At 34.4% G+C, this 20,027-nt stretch overlaps 1 protein-coding gene across 1 annotated transcript in view; it reads right to left on the bottom strand.

Moving 5' to 3' along the window:
- The window catches only part of LOC127865231 (ER membrane protein complex subunit 10-like), a 35,432-nt gene extending 16,468 nt beyond the window's left edge, over positions 1-18,964 (bottom strand). The window contains exons 1-4 of the mRNA XM_052405247.1: positions 18,857-18,964; positions 13,101-13,158; positions 12,447-12,562; positions 2,683-2,775 (exon numbers count right to left, since the gene is read on the bottom strand). Coding sequence (XP_052261207.1) covers positions 2,683-2,775; positions 12,447-12,562; positions 13,101-13,158; positions 18,857-18,922 — 333 coding nt within the window. The 5' untranslated portion in view covers positions 18,923-18,964. The remainder of the gene's footprint in view (positions 1-2,682; positions 2,776-12,446; positions 12,563-13,100; positions 13,159-18,856) is intronic.
- Positions 18,965-20,027: the final 1,063 nt, after the last annotated feature.

Genomic DNA, 20,027 nt, shown 5'->3' with positions numbered 1-20,027 from the left:
ATGTTTATGTAACTGGTAAATAGCATGTATGTTTGCAAAAAGATATTGTTAATAGTCTGATAATAACTTCAATATTTTAGAATAAAGACCTGGCTGTGTACTTATATTTTAGAATGTACTGGATAGTTTATTTTAAGCAAATGATGATTTTAAATACTCAAAACGTGTGATCTGCCCCCTGTGTACACTTATATGCAATAATGATTGTGCTGTAAATACAAACACATGTACAAACTTAAGTACTTTAGCGCAACTTCTTTTAACTGTGATAACTCTAAGCTTATCAGGATTTGACATCATTTCTAAATCTGAACTATTTTTGTGTGCAACCTTTGTTGTTATATTGCTATTTAATGTTTAATTTCAACATGGTATCACTTGTGTTCTTTAAACAAACTGTCAAATTAAATATAAGTCAGTGCAAAATGATAAAATCATCAATTTTCCACTAAAATAGTTTTGATGTTTTCTATGTTCTGTTAACTGTGTGTTAAAAAACATTTACTTGAGAACCGACCAATATCCAACATATGCTCAAAGTATCATTGTCAAATTAAAACTACATTTATCAATGTGTGGTCCAATGAATCTTTCAAAATTAAAACTGCATTTATCAATGTGTAGTCAATTGAATCTTTAATGTCTGTAAAAAGCATAGAAACATATCTACTGTTCATTAATTTTAGGTCTCAATGAGTGTATGCTTTAAATAAACGTATTATTTGTGAATGTAGAAACATCAAGTCTTACAGATAAAATCAATGTGGTTTAGAGATTTTGAAACAAGCATCATTTATGTGTTTTGTTAATATTTGATGGATAAAGACTTGAAAATTACAAGCAGTACAAAAATAAAAATACTCACTCAGAAGGAACTTGTCGATCAAGACTTGCATAATTGATTATAATATTTTCAATTTCTTGGACAAACAATGTTAGACAAACAGAAGGGTGCACCTATGCTTGTACTCTAAAGAAAATATTTAGGTATTTATTGAAACAGTTTTCAAAATCCACTATTAAACAGTACCATTAAAATCAATCATTACCATCATTTACCATCAAGAACAATGATAACAAGAGGCCCAGGAGGGCCTGAATCGCTCTACTGCTATAAACACTGTGCAAGTTTGGAAAGAATAAGATGGAAACTGTGTACTTAATTGCGCAAACAAAAAGAATTTTCTCAAATTCAAGGGGAGATTATTGTGTACTTATTTCTATGATACTGCTCATATTCAATAGGATTCAAGTCCTCATTGATATAAAGATACTGTGCAGATTTGGAAATAATTGGATGAAAACTGTGGAATTAATTGCGTAAACAAGCGGGATTTCAAAATTTTCTCATATTCAAGGGGAAGTCATTCTGGACTTATTGCTTCGATATTGCTCTTTTTACAAAAGGGTTTGAGTCCTCATTGATACAAAGACACTGTGCAAGTTTGCCAAGAATTGGATGAAAATTATGGACTTTATCACATAAAAAAACTGAATTTTCATTTTTTTTCTCAACTTCAAGGGGAGATAATTCTGGACTTATAACTCCGATATTGCTCATTTTCAATAGGGTTTTACTCATCATTCAGATAAAGACACTGTGCATTTTGGGAAATAATTGGATGAAAACTGTGGACTTAATTGCGTAAACAAGCCTTATTTCACAATTTTCTCAAATTCAAGGGGAGATAATTCTGGACTTTTTACTCTGATGTAACCCATTTTCAATAGGGTTCAAGTCCTCATTAATATAAAGACACTGAACCAGTTTGAAAAGAATCGGATGAAAACTGTGGCCTTCGGCCAGTAGAGCTAAAAACTGCTGATGAAAGTCTTCATTGACCTACAAAAAAACATGTAAATACATACAATATTAAAATAGAGCTTTGTCACAAAAACGACTTAAATCCACACAACTCTTTTTCATACCATGCCCAAGGGAAAGTTGAAGAGCACATAACTCAGGAATAAATAGATCACTGCAGGTGAAGATTGCCTCATGCACATCTTAACTTCCTGGTGATGACATTGAAATTAAATCACTTCAGAGATGTGTAAGTAGTTATTACATGGTTAATGAAAACCATGCCGATGGCTAACTTCAAAGAAACATAATTCATGATTGGGTGTATCACAGTGTATCACTCTGCATGAAATTGTGTCTTGCACAGATACACTTCATGATGATGAAATGTCTTATTGACTATTAATGTTTGTGAAGTGTAAAAGTTCCATAAACTTGGAACATATAACTCTTCTGCCATAAAAAATGCTTACTTCAAGAGCACATAACTAATGATGAAATCGGATCAACATAAACCAAAAATTGTGTCTTAAACATCTACACTTCACGCTCATTAAATATTTCTAGTTTGAATTCAATCACGTGAGAAATATAGAAGTATTTTGCTACACAAACTTGGTAAATTGTACACTGTCCAACTACAAACCAACAGAGGAACTCCAATACAGCCCTGTCAAACTTTATATGTGGGGGTTAATTAGCTTGTGGAAGTATAACTTTGTTTTGAATAACAACATTCCTTGAAAGTCACTATTAGAGAAAAAAAATAATTTAAGAATAGAAGAAGCATTATTTACCATAACTACAGATTACCCATTGACAGAATGAGAACTGGCAAGACAATAATTTACAGAGATATTATAGGGGAGATTACTTACTGCCTTTGTAAATGAGCTGATATACACAGTTCCCTCTCCTGATTCTCTCACTGGAATACGTATCCTGTAGATACCATCCACACTGACTGTTTCCTGGAAGAACACAAACAGTAACAAAATATGATTAGTATAAATTATACAAATGTCTTCATATTGGTTTGTCAACGTGTTTTTTTCAGAGCAGTTAAATGTAAATCTGTCAGTTTTAGTCAACATCAAATTATAAATCCAGACGGCAAACACATATTCAGAAACTGAGACAAAACTCCGACAGTTAAAGAGATGATACAAAGAGAGTTCATCACTGGAACGTCTCACTATATTTCAAATAAGAACATCAACACCTCTGTTCAGAAGGGAAACGTTCCCGGTTTCTAAGACTGTGTAGAGCACAAGATACAAGAAGCAAAGATTAGTAAGAAGGACCACATAGTCGTCTGGCTTTACCTCACCAATGCATATGGTTCCATCCCACACCAGTTGATTTACACAGCTCTCTGACACTACCATGTTCCAATCAGTACCCAGAAAATCATCACAAGCTACCTGGATGGTATCAAACTCCGGTTCCCCTTTGGTGACTGCTGATGGACTGGCAGAAGTTGGAGAAAGGAATTGTCACCGGATGTACAGTTTCTGTGGTACTCTTCATCATGGGAATGAATCTTCTGATTAATGCAGCCCTCAGAGTGACACGCAGACCAAAGGTGGAAACAGTGATTACCAGCCATTCAGTAAAGGCTTCATGGATGACCTCACTCTCACTACTGCTGCCCATGTACAGGCGACAGGGTTGCCACCAACCTGATGAAATAAAATTCCCTGACTTTTCACTGACTTTTCCTCGACAAAATCTTGGTTTTCACTGACTAATTTTGCGACATATTCGGCCTCCTCCTCCCCATACAGCCGACCAAATCCACCCATTAAATGTTTATTTCATTTTTTAACATAAAATATTTAACAAATAACAAAGCAGTACTACTTGTACACTAAACTATGCATGATGCAAGGCTATATAGTAAATACCACTAAACCAAATATAAACAAGCGATGTGCTTGTGAAACACTATGTCCCCATATATTTGACCGACCTTGAAGGATGACCTTGACCTTTCACCACTCAAAATGTGAAGCTCCATGAGATACACATGCATGCTAAATATCAAGTTGCTATCTTGCATAATGCAAAAGTGTACATGAAATGAGCAATTTTGACCCATATATTTGACCTTTGAACTTGAAGGATGACCTTGACATTGACTTTTCACCACTCAAAATGTGCAGCTCCATGAGATACACATGCATGCCAAATATGAAGTTGCTATCTTCAATATTGCGAAAGTTATGGCAAATGTTAAAGTTGGAGCAAACAAACACAAAAACCAACCAACTAACAAACAGGGCAAAAACAATATGTCCCCCACTATAGGCATAAAGGAAACACCACCACATATAAAACAGCATGCTTTGTTTTCATTTTCAGAGTTTTTCGCCAACCCATGATGGAAACTCAGGGTCTTTGAGTCAACACTCATTTAATAATGTCTGTTTACTTATGCTGGTAATATGTCTATCTATGTGTACATTATATTAAATCTAAAATTAGAAGAGAAAATCAATTTCTGTGATATATGGTGGGTTAATACATGAAAATCATGCAGTTAAGAGCAGAAGCAGGTCTTCTTGATAACTGATATAAATAAGCAAAGTTAGTATAGCTCTTTCATGTTGTCATCTCTGCTGATCCTGCAAAGCATAAAATATAGAATGAATCAGCTCTGAGGGCAAGGGTTGCAAAGCCTTCCAGCCATCAAGGATACAAAAAAAATTAATTAAAGATAAAAAAATAGATAAATTTACATTTTTGAACATGCTTCACACATGTAAATGTTTTATGTTCATAGTCGAAAACATTTCAAATAAAAAATATACTGTTGAATCTACTAGAACAAATGATACCTGAAGACTGCCATAGCAACTAAATAACATATGTATCGACCCAAAATTTTATTTTTCCCTGACTTTTCACTGACTTTTCTGAAATTTCATTTTCACTGACCATTTTTTTAAATTCCCTGACATTTCACTGACCTTGAAAAAAAAATCAAATTTCCCTGACTTTTCAAGTTAAGTGGCAACCCTGGGCGAGATGGATGTTGACTGCCCTGAAAGACGTCACTTCATGGGCCAGGATGAAATCCAAGGCAGCAAAGTCCAGATCTCTGATCATCAAGAAGGGCAAACCAACAGATAGATTCACCCTCAAAGTACAGATACCTTTGATAATGAAGAGCCCTATCAAATGTCTTGGGAAATGGTTTGACAAAAGCGAAGCGGACAGCGACAGGCTTGAAACTACTAAGGCTAATCTGGCCAATGATGCTGCTAATCTGGCCAATGATGCTGCTTATCTGGCCAATGATGCTGCTAATCTGGCCAATGATGCTGCTTATCTGGCCAATGGTGCTGTATGAGTTATCGAGCTCAGTAAAAGAAGCCTTAGAGGGGACCACCGGCTAACAACTTAGTAAGTGGTTTCTCCAGCTTGGACTGTACGGAAAGATCAATATATTCCAAATCCCACTGTCCTCACTGGTGGAGGAATTCAAGACAGCAAAGACGAGACTGCTACTCACCCTAAGAGACTCCACAGATGAGAAGATCTGAGAAGCATTGTTACCCGCACCAGAAGGAATAGGTCGGCCGCAGAGACTGTCAGACAAGCTGAGAATTCACTGCTTTTGGACGTCAGGGGATTTGAGCGACAAAAACACTTCTGTGGAGCGGAACAGACCAGAAAGAGAGGCACACCATGATCCTGGCAGAAGTCAGGACTCAGGAGGGCAAAACAAATAAGAAACAAGCTACAACGGTTAAAAGGGGAACACATGAAGCATGGACAACATGGAATACACAAGACAGGATATTGACCCGGGACGACATCAGGAAGTATGACTCCATCAGACTTTCCTTCCTCCTTAGGTAAGTCCATGACCTCCTACCAACCCCCCCCCCCCCCCCCCCAATCCTCTGCCAGTCGGGACTCATACAAAATCCTAAATGAAAACTTTGTGATTGTCCCGGCACTCTAGAACATGTTTTTTCTTGCTGCCCTACAGCTGTGTCACAAGAAAGATACAGATGGTGTCACGACAACGGCCTCAGAAAGCTGGCTTCTAAAATCTAGCGGGAAGCGCCTAAAAAATACCAGCTATAAAGACAATTTAATCATATTTGATTGTATTAAGTACATATGAAGAAATCGCAATCCAGATAACTAACTCCGTTTGTTGAACAATTATTACATGTTTTCTGTTCTCTTTAAGTACATCATTGCATCTCTCCAGTTCGACTTGTAATTTGCGATTGAGGCTCGGAATTTCGAAAACGCAACCTTATATTTTGGTAATAAATCAATTGATAAGTACTTTTCCGTGTTAAGTAGGCTTTTGCAATGTTTATTATGATGACATCAACTCAGTAAAGTTTGAAACGTTATCGAGCCATTTTTGTGTGCAGCAATCAATAACAAGTTGCTTAAAAGATGATATCAATATGTTTTTATCAAAAACATCTTTGACTTATCGAAGCATAACCAAATCAATATGTGAACAATAAAAATCTTATTTTCTTCGCCCCTGAGAAAAATTGTTGGGGAAGGTCTGTGTATTTCAAAAATGAAAAATTTGTTTGAATAAAGAAGGTTATATTTCTTACTAGAGCAACACAATTTGGCTGACGAGCTAAGTAGGTTGACTGCTGAACTACAAATTCTCTTTAGTTTTTGAGACATTAATTTTCAGCCCCCATGTGTTGCAATAGTTTTCTACATCTTTTAACATAATTCTTAGTGTTTCTGGTGATTTGGCGAACAATACCATATCATCTGCATATAATAAAAGAAATAATTTCAGAGTATCAATACATACAATTCCTTGGAGGTTGTTATGGGAAACATTATTTATAATATAATTTATAAAAAAACATGGCTAACAGTGGAGAGCTGGGGTCTCCCTGTTTGACACCGATTGAACAGTCAAAAAATGCAGAAAGTGAATTTTTATAACGTACACATGATTTTACAAAGTTGTACATAGCTTTTAATGCGTTCACAAAGTGACCGCTTACATTTTCTGTTAAAAGCTTTTACCATAGCATGTTATGATCAATACGGTCAAAAAATTGTTGGTAATCTACAAATACACATTACAATTTTCTTTTTCGCTCAGAACTTTTGTAATAATTGAATGTAATATGAATATACAATCAGAAATTGATCTTCCTTTTTGAAATCCAAATTGATTAGGTATTAATGTATCATGTTGTGTAGACCAGTTTTTTAATCGATTCAAGAGTATTTGAGAGTATATTTTTCCAAGTATGTTAATTAATGTGATACCTCTGTAATTTTTGGGGTCATTTGCATCACCTTTCTTAAAAATAGGTGTAATGATTCCTTTACCCCATGACTCTGGATACTCGTGAGTAAAGAATATACGGTTGTATAACCTTTTTAGAAACGGGATTATAATATCAATACTTGATTTAAACATTTCTGCTGTAAGTTCATCTATACCAGGACTCTTATTGTTGTTTTGAGCGTTTACCGCAAAACGTATTTCTAACTACGTCCAATAAATTATCAAATATATCGTTTATATTCTGATATTCACGATTGTTATCGGATGGTAAAAGCTCACCGAGCATTTCCCTAAAATGATTATAGAGATCGTCGGTTGTAAGCGAATCAGCCGAATCAACCTTTTTTGTTGAACAATTTCTAATTGATTTCCAGAAGGAGCGCGGATTAGTTTTGGCGAGATTGTTAATGTTGAAACCTTCTTTTTTCTTAAATGTAGTGCGAACTTTCTTTTTTGTTTTATTGTATTTTGACCTCGCAAGTACTAAATTTTCTCTATTTTCTATCGTTTTATCCCTGAAGTAAATATTGCGCAGCCTTTTAAAATTATTTCTTTCATCATAACATTCCTTATTGAACCATTTTTGCTTTTTTGGTTTCGCTGTGCTAGAATTCACGCAGTTTATCGGCTTTCCGAATATGGGTTTTACCGTAGCTATAAATAACTCGGTGAATTCCTGAACGACGTCATCGATAGGCCATATGTTTAGTGAAGCGGTAAGGTTATTTAATAGATCAGTTTCGCGGATCAGTCTATTTTGAAAAACGGGGATTTTATCGGTGTCAAAAACTAGTTTTGTTTTCATTTCTTTTCTATTAGATTCATGCCTAACATTTTTAACATCACCTATATTCGTTTTTATGTTGAACGATAAACATGCATGATCAGAGAACTCGTTAAAGTCGTGAACACAAAAATCGTGAATTAAGGGGTGTTGCGGCAGTTTATTTAACTGAGAATATATTTATAGCAACACTGATGATGCTATTATCACAACTCAATATTTTTGTTATCAGTATCATCAGAAATGACCGAGTTGGTTCATAATTCAATTGTCAGTGGTTCGATCCCAGGTGGGGTAAACTTTCTTTTTTACTTTTTTTTATCTCTTTAATTTCATTATTGTTTTATACTGGAGCTTTTTAGTTATGTCGTTTAAATGTATCAATTTAAAGCATTTAATCACAGACTTCAAAACAAGCTGAAATCTGTGAACAAGTACATGTAAGTTATTAATGATTAAGGTCGAGTTTGATACTGTATGGTATTATGTTTGTGATTACATATTGTTTTTTATTAATGTCTTTTGGTAAGCTGTTGTGATCCCAGTTAAGATTGTAAACAGTTTCTAATGTTTATGCATATTTCTTACAATCTATGTACCGTTACATGGGTTTTGCCTAATTGATGTATTTTTTTATAAAATTTGACGTAGACGGTAGGGATAGTTAAAACAAAAAATCTCTGTTAAAAGTGCGGTGACCCCCTTTTTTTATTTTTGTTTCATGATAACAAAACATAGATGAACATATTTGAGAAGTTTCGCAAAAAGTAATTAGATAGAACTTTTTTAAATTCCATTTTTGTGGTAAAAACAGTAAAAAAATGACGTTTTTTGGGTGACATAAAAATTATAAAAATTAAATTTCTTAAAATTTAACTAGTGTTCTCCATTTTTTTGGTTGTTTGTGGTTTACTTAAATGGTATATGATATATATTAGCTTATATAATCTCTACATGTTTCCAATTTCATAGGTTATTAATCATTATTATGCAATTAGAGATTTTTCAGTTTTAATGAAAAAGTACATATTATATAATGGTGAATAAAATCCAAACAAAGCCGGTGACCCTATGTTTTTATTGCATTTTTCATTTAGTATTTGTATGTAGTACTTGAATAAAAAATTTGAGCAAAAGTTATTAGATGGAAAAAAATCATCAAAACTGCAGCAACACCCCTTAAATTAAAATTTTCGTGTTTTAGTAGAAGATAGTCAACGACGCTTACTCTCCTACAAGAGCAAAAAGTGTATTCGCCCACTTTATCGTCAGTCCCCAATCTTCCGTTTGCTATTAAAAAACCTGTTGCTTGACATAGTTGTAAGCGAATTCTACCAGCAGCATCAATGACTGTATCCTTACTGTTTCGTTGTAAATTATTATCATTAACTTGGGTTATCATCAGTTGAAAATCGTCTAAATACTTGTCAAAAATTATTAAGTCATATTCATTAGATGTTCTACAATTTAGGTCTCCTGTAATGAATGTAAATCCTAAATTATCAAATTTTAACATTTCAGATTCAATTTCTCTAAAAAAGTCAAAGTCATCTGCACATTTTGAATTACTTGGTAATCGATAAGCATGACAAATGTAAACGTCAGTATTGTGTGGAAAAACTGATTTGTCTATCTTTATCCATACAACACCATGTTTGTCTTTACTAACAACGGTTAAGTGATTTTTTAAATATGTTTTGAAATAAACAGATATTCCACCACTACATCGTCCTGACTTAGGTTTAAGTTTCTGTCCATATAAATGTTCACTGTCGAAATTTTTTACAGAGTGGGTCCGTTGAATTTAGCGCTTTTTCCATTTTCCTGTGCGCGAAGCATTACATCATATAGTGGTTTGCGGGCATCTCTGATCTCCTTTGGAAGCTGTACGCCTATGCTGATTTGTTTGTCTTTAAGTCGGTTCTTTGTAGCTGCTTCGAACGAGGCCGCGCGGATTCGATCGCGATCCTTGCTATAGTGGAAACCAACGATGATCGGGCGTGGTCGGTTTCCATTGACGCTTCCCCTACTGACTGGGCGATATGCGAAATCCAGCTTTATTTCTTCCTGTATCTCCAGCACTGTTTGGATGACGTTTGCTATAATTTTAGAACATTCCTCAGTTCCATCTGATGTGACTTCCGGAATGCCATAGAAGACAAGATTGTCGCGCATAGACTTTGTCTCCAGGTCGAGAAGTTTTGCCTCTGTCTTCTTCTCCAGTGCCTCTAGGGTGCGGTACTGTTCTTTTAAATGCGTGCACGATTTATTAAGCTGTTTAATATTTGAGCTCACATTTGAGAGACCCTCGGAATTCTCATCAAGTTTTGAGCCCAGAAATTGAGCACAAGTCTCTGTATGTTGCACTCGGCAGTCAATGTCTTTTACTTTCGTTTCCAGATAAGATACTTTGGCGGAAATGGAATTAATTGTTTGTTCGATACGATCTATTGACTTCATTTTGTCTTTGATATACTTAATTTCGGACAAGATTTCAGTTGCCCATGGCGGTTGCATCATTGGCCCAAATCCAAACGGGGAATGTGGGGACGGGGGGCTCGGATCGTACCCAGGGTATGGTTGCGAAAATGCCATATATGGCCAGTGTCCGCCAAAGTCCGTTACAATAGATTGAGATGGGTTGCACTGACCAGTGTCCACTTGTGTGCTGGTTTGTTTACTTCTTTTGTCGCCGTGTTCGTTTTCGACAATGCCCGGCTGCTCGATTTCCTCGTGCTATCCTCTAATATTGGCGAAATTGTTTTCCTCTTCGGTTTTCTACTACCAGTATTGCTAGGAGTCTTATTTTTGGCAGGCATTAACAGTTCGATGCTAGTATCAACCTTATATCCAACAATTTAGGGCACACCTCATTGGGAAACACTTTAAATCCATAAAAAAACTGAGCTCGAAATGTGTGTACTCCTCCATTGAAAGTCACATGTCAGAAAACACGGGGAGATAAAATAAATTTTTAATGTATCACTTCTGTTGGACACTGATTGAGAAAAACGCTCTAGGCCACGATGTTGCACAAGTTAATTGACGCGTGTTTGACAATACACAGGGTCGAGTGTGTACACAGTAATCTCGATACCGATTTTTCCTGTTTGATGGCCCGATTGGCACGTGTTTTGCACTCTCCGGAAAACTTGTAGAGGCAAACTTTTGTTCATGTCGTTGGAAATAATAATCGCCATTTTTTCTTGTCAATTTTAAGAAATGTTAATGCAACATCAACATACTAACAGAATATCGCGTAAAGAGAAAAATAATGCATATAATGTCAACCATACTTTCGTTTGACAACGGATCATTTTAATTTCCTGCAACGATATCTATTCATACGACGCACGAACACTAAATCCGATCTTAATAAAAAAGACAGTTCCGCTCGGTAAAATATCGTGTATATGTTTTTATAAACAACTGGTAACAAGATGACCTGTAGTTCTGTTCAGCTCAGTTCTGTTCAGCTCAATTATCTTGATATTTGTAAATTGTTTAGAGGTGTTCAGCTCAATTATCTTGATATTTGTAAATTGTTTAGAGGTGTTTTTAAACCAATTAGCAGATAACGTTAATCAATCCACACTTATATTATGTCACTATTATTTATTGTGCTGTAACATTGTATTATGTTTATGCAATAAAATTTTTGACTTCGACTTGGTTTGATAACACAGTTTGTTTTCGGGATTTACTAATCATCTCTTTCACCAAAGCAATTAGCGGATTAGACCAATTAGTTCAACAAGGTGCTTTAGTTCAACAAGGTGCTGACGGGCTTTATCGATCGCATTTAATCAGGTGCTGTTTGTACGGGTATACAATTAAATCGGGTGCCGATTGTCAGGGTCGACAAATTTACAGGGTGCCGACTGTCCGCGTATGCAAAAAAACACTGGGTGCCGATTGGCCGGGTGCCGTTTGTCCGAATACCGCAAGCTATACGTGCACAAAGGAGAAAGCATTTCCGAAATTTTAACAAAAACAAACAATTCTTTAAATAAACAACAAATAAATCTTCACGGAGAAACTGTAGAAACAAAATATAAAGTACATCACGCTCGATGTACGACATGCCAAATTATTCTGGAACGAGGGTAAACAATAGAAAATAATGACGATTGTTAACAATCAAGTTACAATCTATACAAATGTACATACAAATGTAACAAAACATTTTAGAACTTTGCACAAATTATACGGTCTGCAATATCGAAATATACATGTTCATTCACATTTATCTGTATTTCACAGCGAACTACCGAGGCCGCGGTGTTCCACCGCGATCATGGTGGTCCACCGTGAGATCAATTTCCCAATAACGCAGAGACTGACACCGCAATTCACCACGGCGAAATCACCGTGTTCAACGGTGTATCGTGGTGAGATAGTACATTTAATTGTTCACTCTGGGCTGAATCACGGTGATGCGAAGTAGATGGCAGAAATCGCGCTATACGTAGTGTACCCGGTAGGAGGTTAACTTACCAGCATTCTATATTGTGAAATACTGTTGAACATTCCATACAACTCCAAACAAAGCAAACCTTAAGACGCAGCCTGTCCTCAGATGACAGTGTTGCACCCTGTGAGAACGTGGCCTTCTTGGATTGGACGGACTTCACAACAATAGTGCCTCTCCTTGTGAACACAGGGTCAGGACCTGCAGCCATAGTTATTTGGCTTCATCATTTTAATTAGAGCTAGTATTCTGTGGTACTTTATTAAATAATTTCTCTTGAAGCATTTGGCGTATAACATTAGCATATTGAAATAAACAATTTAACATTTAACCAAGCAACTTTTAACGGTAAGCATGGAATACAAAACCCAACTGACAAAAATGTTAAAAAGTAAATTGTTACAAAAACACATTAGCAATACCAACAATTACCTTTGCTATTAAAGTCGAGTAAAAAGATGTAAAAAGTAACAAAGTAAGTAAAATTTAAATAACATTTTGACCTAGGTAATTCTTGACATTTTATTAACATTCCAAAATAATAACATACAGGGTCTAGATCATTTCTATTTTCTGAAGTATAATGTTGAATAATGAAACAAGTAAAATACTTACATCCTGAATTACTTAAAATTGTTAATCCTAGATTGTTCTTATTAAATTCATCTCTGTAAAAAAACGAAACCCATATGCCATAACTTTTGACAAGCATTACAATCATTACAAATAATGAACTCACCTTGATCAAAGGAATGCTCCAAACTTAAGGTCCTTGAACCTTCAAATTCTTCATCAAACTACAAATATAATACAATTATCATTTATTAGCAATAGACATGGGCCTGTAAAAAGATGTGCAATTACAACAAGAGTGTCAAGATGGCCCTAGATATCTCAACTGAGATTGTTTTTTTGCATGAATAAAAAGAACATCTATTTTTCATGAACAAACAGTTTATACCAAAAGGCTGACATATGAACAAGCTTTGAAGTTCAAGACCACTTTACCATGTAACATCAAATATATAACATGATGCTGTGTTCAATAAACCCATATGTCCCTGTGAAAGCCTTGTCAATATTCATTATCTGGCCCATTTGAATGAGTCTAAGTCCATATAGGTCATTTCAAGGTCAAAGCGACGTAAGGTGATGAGGGTGTGTTGCTACTATTCATAGATTACATCCATGCAAAAATGAATGCTTTGCAGAAAGCAGTATTTATTATTTAGACAAAGCGCATCCTTTAAGTTTAACCAAGAATTTTAAATAAGTCCAAAATGAGGCAAATTTCAAGGTCAAAATAAATTCAGGTGATGTGGATATGTACATGTATACAGTTCTAAAAATACCCACACAAGTATCAAATCTTTGTAGGAAGCATTATTGATAAAAGACAAAACCCGTAATTTAAGGTAAATCCAGAATTCCTACCTCCTTTGATAGTAAAAGTCCAAAAGAGGTCAATGTCAAGGTCAAAATGAGTTGTTATGATGTGGGTGTATTGATAAAGTTCAAACACATCATCAGTCTGTGCAGGTATCAAAGCTTTGAAGGAAGAATTATTGATGTAAGACAAACATGTCCTTTTGGGTTAGCCTTGACAATCAGAAGGCAAAAACTAACAGACCCATCATGATATGCCTCCTGACATCTGTAGATGCTGGGGAGGAGGGGGGCAAAACCCCACGGCCTAATAATTTCAGAGAAGAATATTTATTAAGTTATTGTGCGATATAAAAAAATTGAGAACAGCAAATTTTGACAAACATTGTGAAGTTTAGAATATTTATTTAAGGCCTCTAACCACATTATAAAGCTCTTGGCATTATAAATGGTTTCAAACAAAAAGATTTTCAAAACTGGTATGCTTATAAGGTCTTCAAAAAAGAACCCCTGGGGCTTGAAAAGTTAAGACCCTAGCAGTATGATTTTTGATGTACCAACTATGGGCACTTGAAAGAAATTTTGTTGTAAAGGCTTAGAAATCTGACATGTGAAACCATTTGGCAAGTTTTAACCCCAAGGGAATGATATGAACAAGGACAACCACTGTATAATAATATGTGGATTAAAGCCACACACCTTGAAATGAACTGCATGGCATAATAAATTTATGTATAAATAAGAAGCATATTTTATCTATGCCAATTAGAATATATCTGGTGGTTACAAGGTAGAAATTCCGTCTTTTTGCGCTTTAAAACTTAAAAATAATCGCGTTTGTCGAAATGGATGTATACATCTAGAAATCCTACTTACAGTTTTAAAAGCGGTACCGTTTGAAAAATAATAAATTACTTGCTAACTAGTCTATAGATTTAATTTTATCTATGCCATTTAGAATATATCTGTTGGTTACAAGGTAGAAATCTGTCTATTTGGCGCTTTAAAACTTAAAAATAATCACGTTTGTCGAAATATACGTATGCATATAGACATCCTATTTTCGGTTTTAAAATTACAAAAATAAATAAATTACTTGCTCACTAGGCCAAAGATTTAATGACAATTTTGCACACTTTCAGATTGCATTATACCAATCAATTGTTACTGTTTTCATTCAGGATTTTCATGAGTATTGACAATTGCTACATTAACGTCAAACATATGCATACTGGCAAAAGTTTAGTCAATTAATTGATAAGTTGTTATAAAATAAACATTCTATCCCCTAAATAATAATAAAACAACATCACATTTAGTACCCTTAATATTTTATACATGTAATTTCATCTTTTTAACAAAACAAGTTACCCAGTGTACAAGGTGCCTGTACCACGTGACTTTTTCGGCTATGTGTGGGGCAATCGGTTGTCAACAAAACATCTCTTCAGGTAATGTTTTTCGATAATTTCTTCATTAATTTAAAACCATTTACAAAAAAACAAAGACAAGTGCCCGGTCATTGTCAAAATACACAACTTTGTAAAGTTTGTAAACAAGATGTGTTTGTGAAACACAATGTCCCCCTATATGATGTTTGACCTTGTAGGATGACCTTGACCTTGTGAAGGATGACCTTGACCTTGACCTTTCACCACTCAAAATGTGCAGCTCCATGAGATACACATGCATGCCAAATATCAAGTTGCTATCTTCAATATTGCAAAAGTATTCATAAAATAAGCGATTTGGGCCACATATATTTGACCTCTGACCTTGAAGGATGACCTTGACCTTGACCTTTCACCACTCAAAATGTGCAGCTCCATGAGATGCACATGCATGACAAATATCAAGTTGCTATCTTCAATATTGCAAAAGTATTTATAAAATAAGCGATTTGGGCCACATATATTTGACCTCTGACCTTGAAGGATGACCTTGACCTTTCACCACTCAAAATGTGCAGCTCCATGAGATGCACATGCATGCCAAATATCAAGTTGCTATCTTCAATATTGCAAAAGTATTTATAAAATAAGCGATTTGGGCCACATATATTTGACCTCTGACCTTGAAGGATGACCTTGACCTTGACCTTTCACCACTCAAAATGTGCAGCTCCATGAGATACACATGCATGCCAAATATCAAGTTGCTATCTTCAATATTGCAAAAGTATTCATAAAATGAGCGATTTTGGCCACATATATTTGACCTCTGACCTTGAAGGATGACCTTGACCTTTCACCACTCAAAATGTGCAGCTTCATGAGATACACATGCATGCCAGATATGAAGTTGCTATCTTCAATATAGCAAAAGTTATTGCAAAATGTTAAAGTTGGCGCAAACAGACCAACAGACAGGGCAAAAACAATATGTCCCCCACTACTATAGTGGGGGACATAAAAATGTAAAATGTAACTTCTGTAATTGATCATAATCACAAACTTATAAAACTCAAAGATTTGCTTTGCGAATTGACTTATTTTGATCTCTGCATGATTTTTTAATAGCAAACATAGAAAAAAAAGAACCATTGAATCAGTAAGAGCTTGCAGATAACATGTTTGGTTAAATGTTCTGTTCTTTCAGTTTGTCAGTTTCACTTAATATTTGTACATGTATGCAGTGTAATACATGTATTATATATCAGCAGGATTTACGTTACTTTCAAAAAGTACACAAGCTCTTAATTAATAGATCTACAATTATTTAATTAAATCTTGGAAGTTGTTTAAAGATATTGAGCTGTTACATACATTAGCATATTTTGAGTTCTAAACTTCTTACTTTAATTATTTTTATATTATTTTATTATATGTTTATCTGTTGTTTTTTTAAAAGGTGTGTGTTTTACAATTCTAACATATAGGGTTGTATCGTCATTGTGTTTCTGTTTCAATTCTTTCAAAAGTTATTATATAATATTTAATATAGCAATGCAATGTCTATTTTTCAGATTTCCTGGTCATGCTGCCATTCTTAGTTTCACCCACATATCAGAATTCTGGATAAGAATTCAGATAACTGGCTGCATATTCAACTATTTTTTTTACAGTTCAATTTAACCACTAGTTCATAACTAACATTTTGTTTAAGAGAGAAATAATATTACTTTGAAAGTTATCTTAAATACCAGGTTGTATCATGGTTGTATTGGGTGGGCGGGGCAGTTGTACATGTTTTGGATAATGTTTTTTTTTAAATACTAACCAAATAAGTGTTGTTTTTTATACATATATTCATGTTTTGTTGTACATTATTGCAAATGTGATATTGATTCACGTTCAACTTTGCAACTTGAAAAAATCAACTTTTTATTGTCTATTTCAGGAAATTGTGTGGGTCCTGCATTTGTGGGGGGTAACGTGTTCCGGACCAGAATCCTGCTGGACCATCCACAGGGGTTCCGCTGTCGATCGCCATTGGCGCCAAATGGCGCTAAATTTTTAAATGTGGCTCCAATTTTATTAAAGTGGCGAATTTCAAAAAATCGGTAAAATCCTATCCGAAAATGTACTGCCGAGTCGAAAGAACGCGACCGAGCATTAGCGGCCAGCGTCTGTCAGTTGTAAATATTGATTTACGACTATGTAAGCAACCTACAGTGCAGAGTGCAATAGAAATCACCGAAGCGTGTAAGTGTTACAAACGGTGTTTTTACTGCTATTGTCAAGTTTTATGGGGGTTATTATCGGATTAACGGCTCCTTTATGATATTGAGCAATAAGTTAAGTAACACGGGGACAAACTGTCACGACGATCAATAATTACAATGATTATTAGGGCCGCTATTTCTTTGTTAAAATTAAAACCATGGGGCTGGCAAAAGCATTTAATTTCTCCACATCAACAAATAAAAACTTGTTTCAACAGGTATTTGTGAGCATTTCTGTTTAATAGATTCATTATTGTAATGTTCTGGGAAGGATATAAATTGATTAAGATAACAACAATTTCTGAATTAAATATAAAACATTCACTCGATGTACTATATTTCGGATATGTTAAATTCGGACATTTAAAGATAGGGACATTTATGTGTTGGTTTGATGTTGATAGTTTGTAAAAATATGTTTTATGTCATTTCAGGCAACTAGAATGGATTGTGGCAATTATCTTGGCCTTTCTGTCAGGAAAAAGGCGTGAACAACAGTCATTTAATTGAACCTGGAAATCATCCACCACTAACAGAAAACTTGTTAACAACAGAAGCTGAACATGCCCAAATGACCAAATATAACTGTTAAACAATTTGAAGTGAGATGCTTTATTTTCTGATTCCCTTTCAAATGATGAACATTGGTGTGATTTTATGTTTCAATAATTAATTTCGAAACATTTATGCAGCATACTGTTTAATACATTGATGTTAACATTATTATATTATTTTGGTTATCTGTGTTGTTTATCAAGTTGAAAAAAATGTTATTTATATACAAATAAAGCTTATTAAGACTTATGAAGGTATGACTTATGAAGGTATGATTGTTCTTATTAATAAGGTGGAATAACCGACAGTATTCACGCCGCGAAAAAGTGGCGACAACTTTTTTTGGGCCAGTGGAACCCCTGATCCAATTGCAAGAACATCTTACATAGCTGAAATGTATCGGTGATGAACTATTAAAGTTTGGATGAAAAATGTGTGCTTTAATCATTATTTGAAACAAATCATACACCCAGGTTGACTTTTTTTAAACTGTAAAATGACAATTTTTAAACAAGGGTTTTTTCAATGTTTCCGCATTCACTAACAATACATAATAGACATTGTAAGATAATCAAATATTTGGAAATGATTTACTAATATCTATCAGAAAATGTATAATTTTACTGGGTTTATTATAGTTCTGGCAACCATAACTTTAAATGTCGCATTTTATGATTTTTGACTGGCGCGTACAGGTCTGTCAGAACTATATAAACTGTACGCTGAAGTTTCTTTAGCTAGGTTTATTACTATTTTCAAAATCAGTGGTTATTGCCAATAAAAAACAATAGTTTTACATCAAAATCATCATAACAGATTACTAATAAAATGTGTAATTAATGAAAAACTGAATGTAGGAACTCAAATTTAAGTGAAATTGTGATTCTTACACAAGTAATAACGCTTATAAATGACAAAATGCCTATCGACAGATACAACATCATGGGCGCAGCCATTTTTTCTTCATCCAATAAATGATATCCTTGTGAAAATCACGAATTTGGCACGTACTAAAAGGCGGCTAAATGAGCGGGTGACATGGGGTATATAGTAAAGAGCGGATAATATAGACAAAGAAGGATTATCGGAGAGAGCGGATGATATGAACAAAGAAGGAAACAGCGGATAATATGATAAACAAAGACGGCAATATACCATAGTACACTGAATGGTGTGACTGGCTAACAAGAATTAGTATCTAAAATATGTTTGACTATGATTCAATGAAAAAGGATGATAAGATTATTAATTAATTTTTTGTAAAACCAAGTTTTATTGCACATCCAATTTTAATAGAAGACATTACTTTATCGATAATAAACACATCAGTAATGTTAGATTGATAAAATGAATTACATTTTTATCCACAAAAGCATCATAATATACATATGATCAAAGACACTCTATTATAGGTCTTTGATATGATATAGGGTATATGACATAGGGTATATAGTAAAGAGCGGATAATATAGACAAAGAAGGATTATCGGAAAGAGCGGATGATATGAACAAAGAAGGAAACTGCGGATGATATATACAAAGAAGGAATCTGCGGATGATATATTTGATATAGGGTATATATTAAAGGGCAGATAATATAGTCAAAGAAGGATTATCGGAGAGAGCGGATGATATGAACAAAGAAGGAAACAGCGGACGATATATACAAAGAAGGGATTTGCGGATATATGAATAATTTTTAAATTTGCGGACATTATGAATCTGCGGATGATATGAACAAATAAGGAAACTGTGGACATGATAATGGACAGACAATATACTATATTACACTGAATCACGGACTCTAGATTGTCAATATACACTCCGTGACTGAATGGTGTGACTGGCTAACAAGAATTAGTATTTAAAATATGTTTGGGTACGATTTAATGAAAAAGGATGATAAGATTATTAATTTTTTGTAAAACCAAGTTTTATTGCACATCCAATTTTAATAGAAGACATTACTTTATTGGTAATAAACACATCAGTAATGTTAGATTTATAAAATGAATTACATTTTTATCCACAAAAGCATCATAATATATATATCTTTTTTCT

This window comes from Dreissena polymorpha, chromosome 1, assembly GCF_020536995.1.
Source record: "Dreissena polymorpha isolate Duluth1 chromosome 1, UMN_Dpol_1.0, whole genome shotgun sequence".
In the NCBI taxonomy this organism is placed as follows: domain Eukaryota; kingdom Metazoa; phylum Mollusca; class Bivalvia; order Myida; family Dreissenidae; genus Dreissena; species Dreissena polymorpha.
This window is presented reverse-complemented; position numbering and strand designations above follow the sequence as displayed.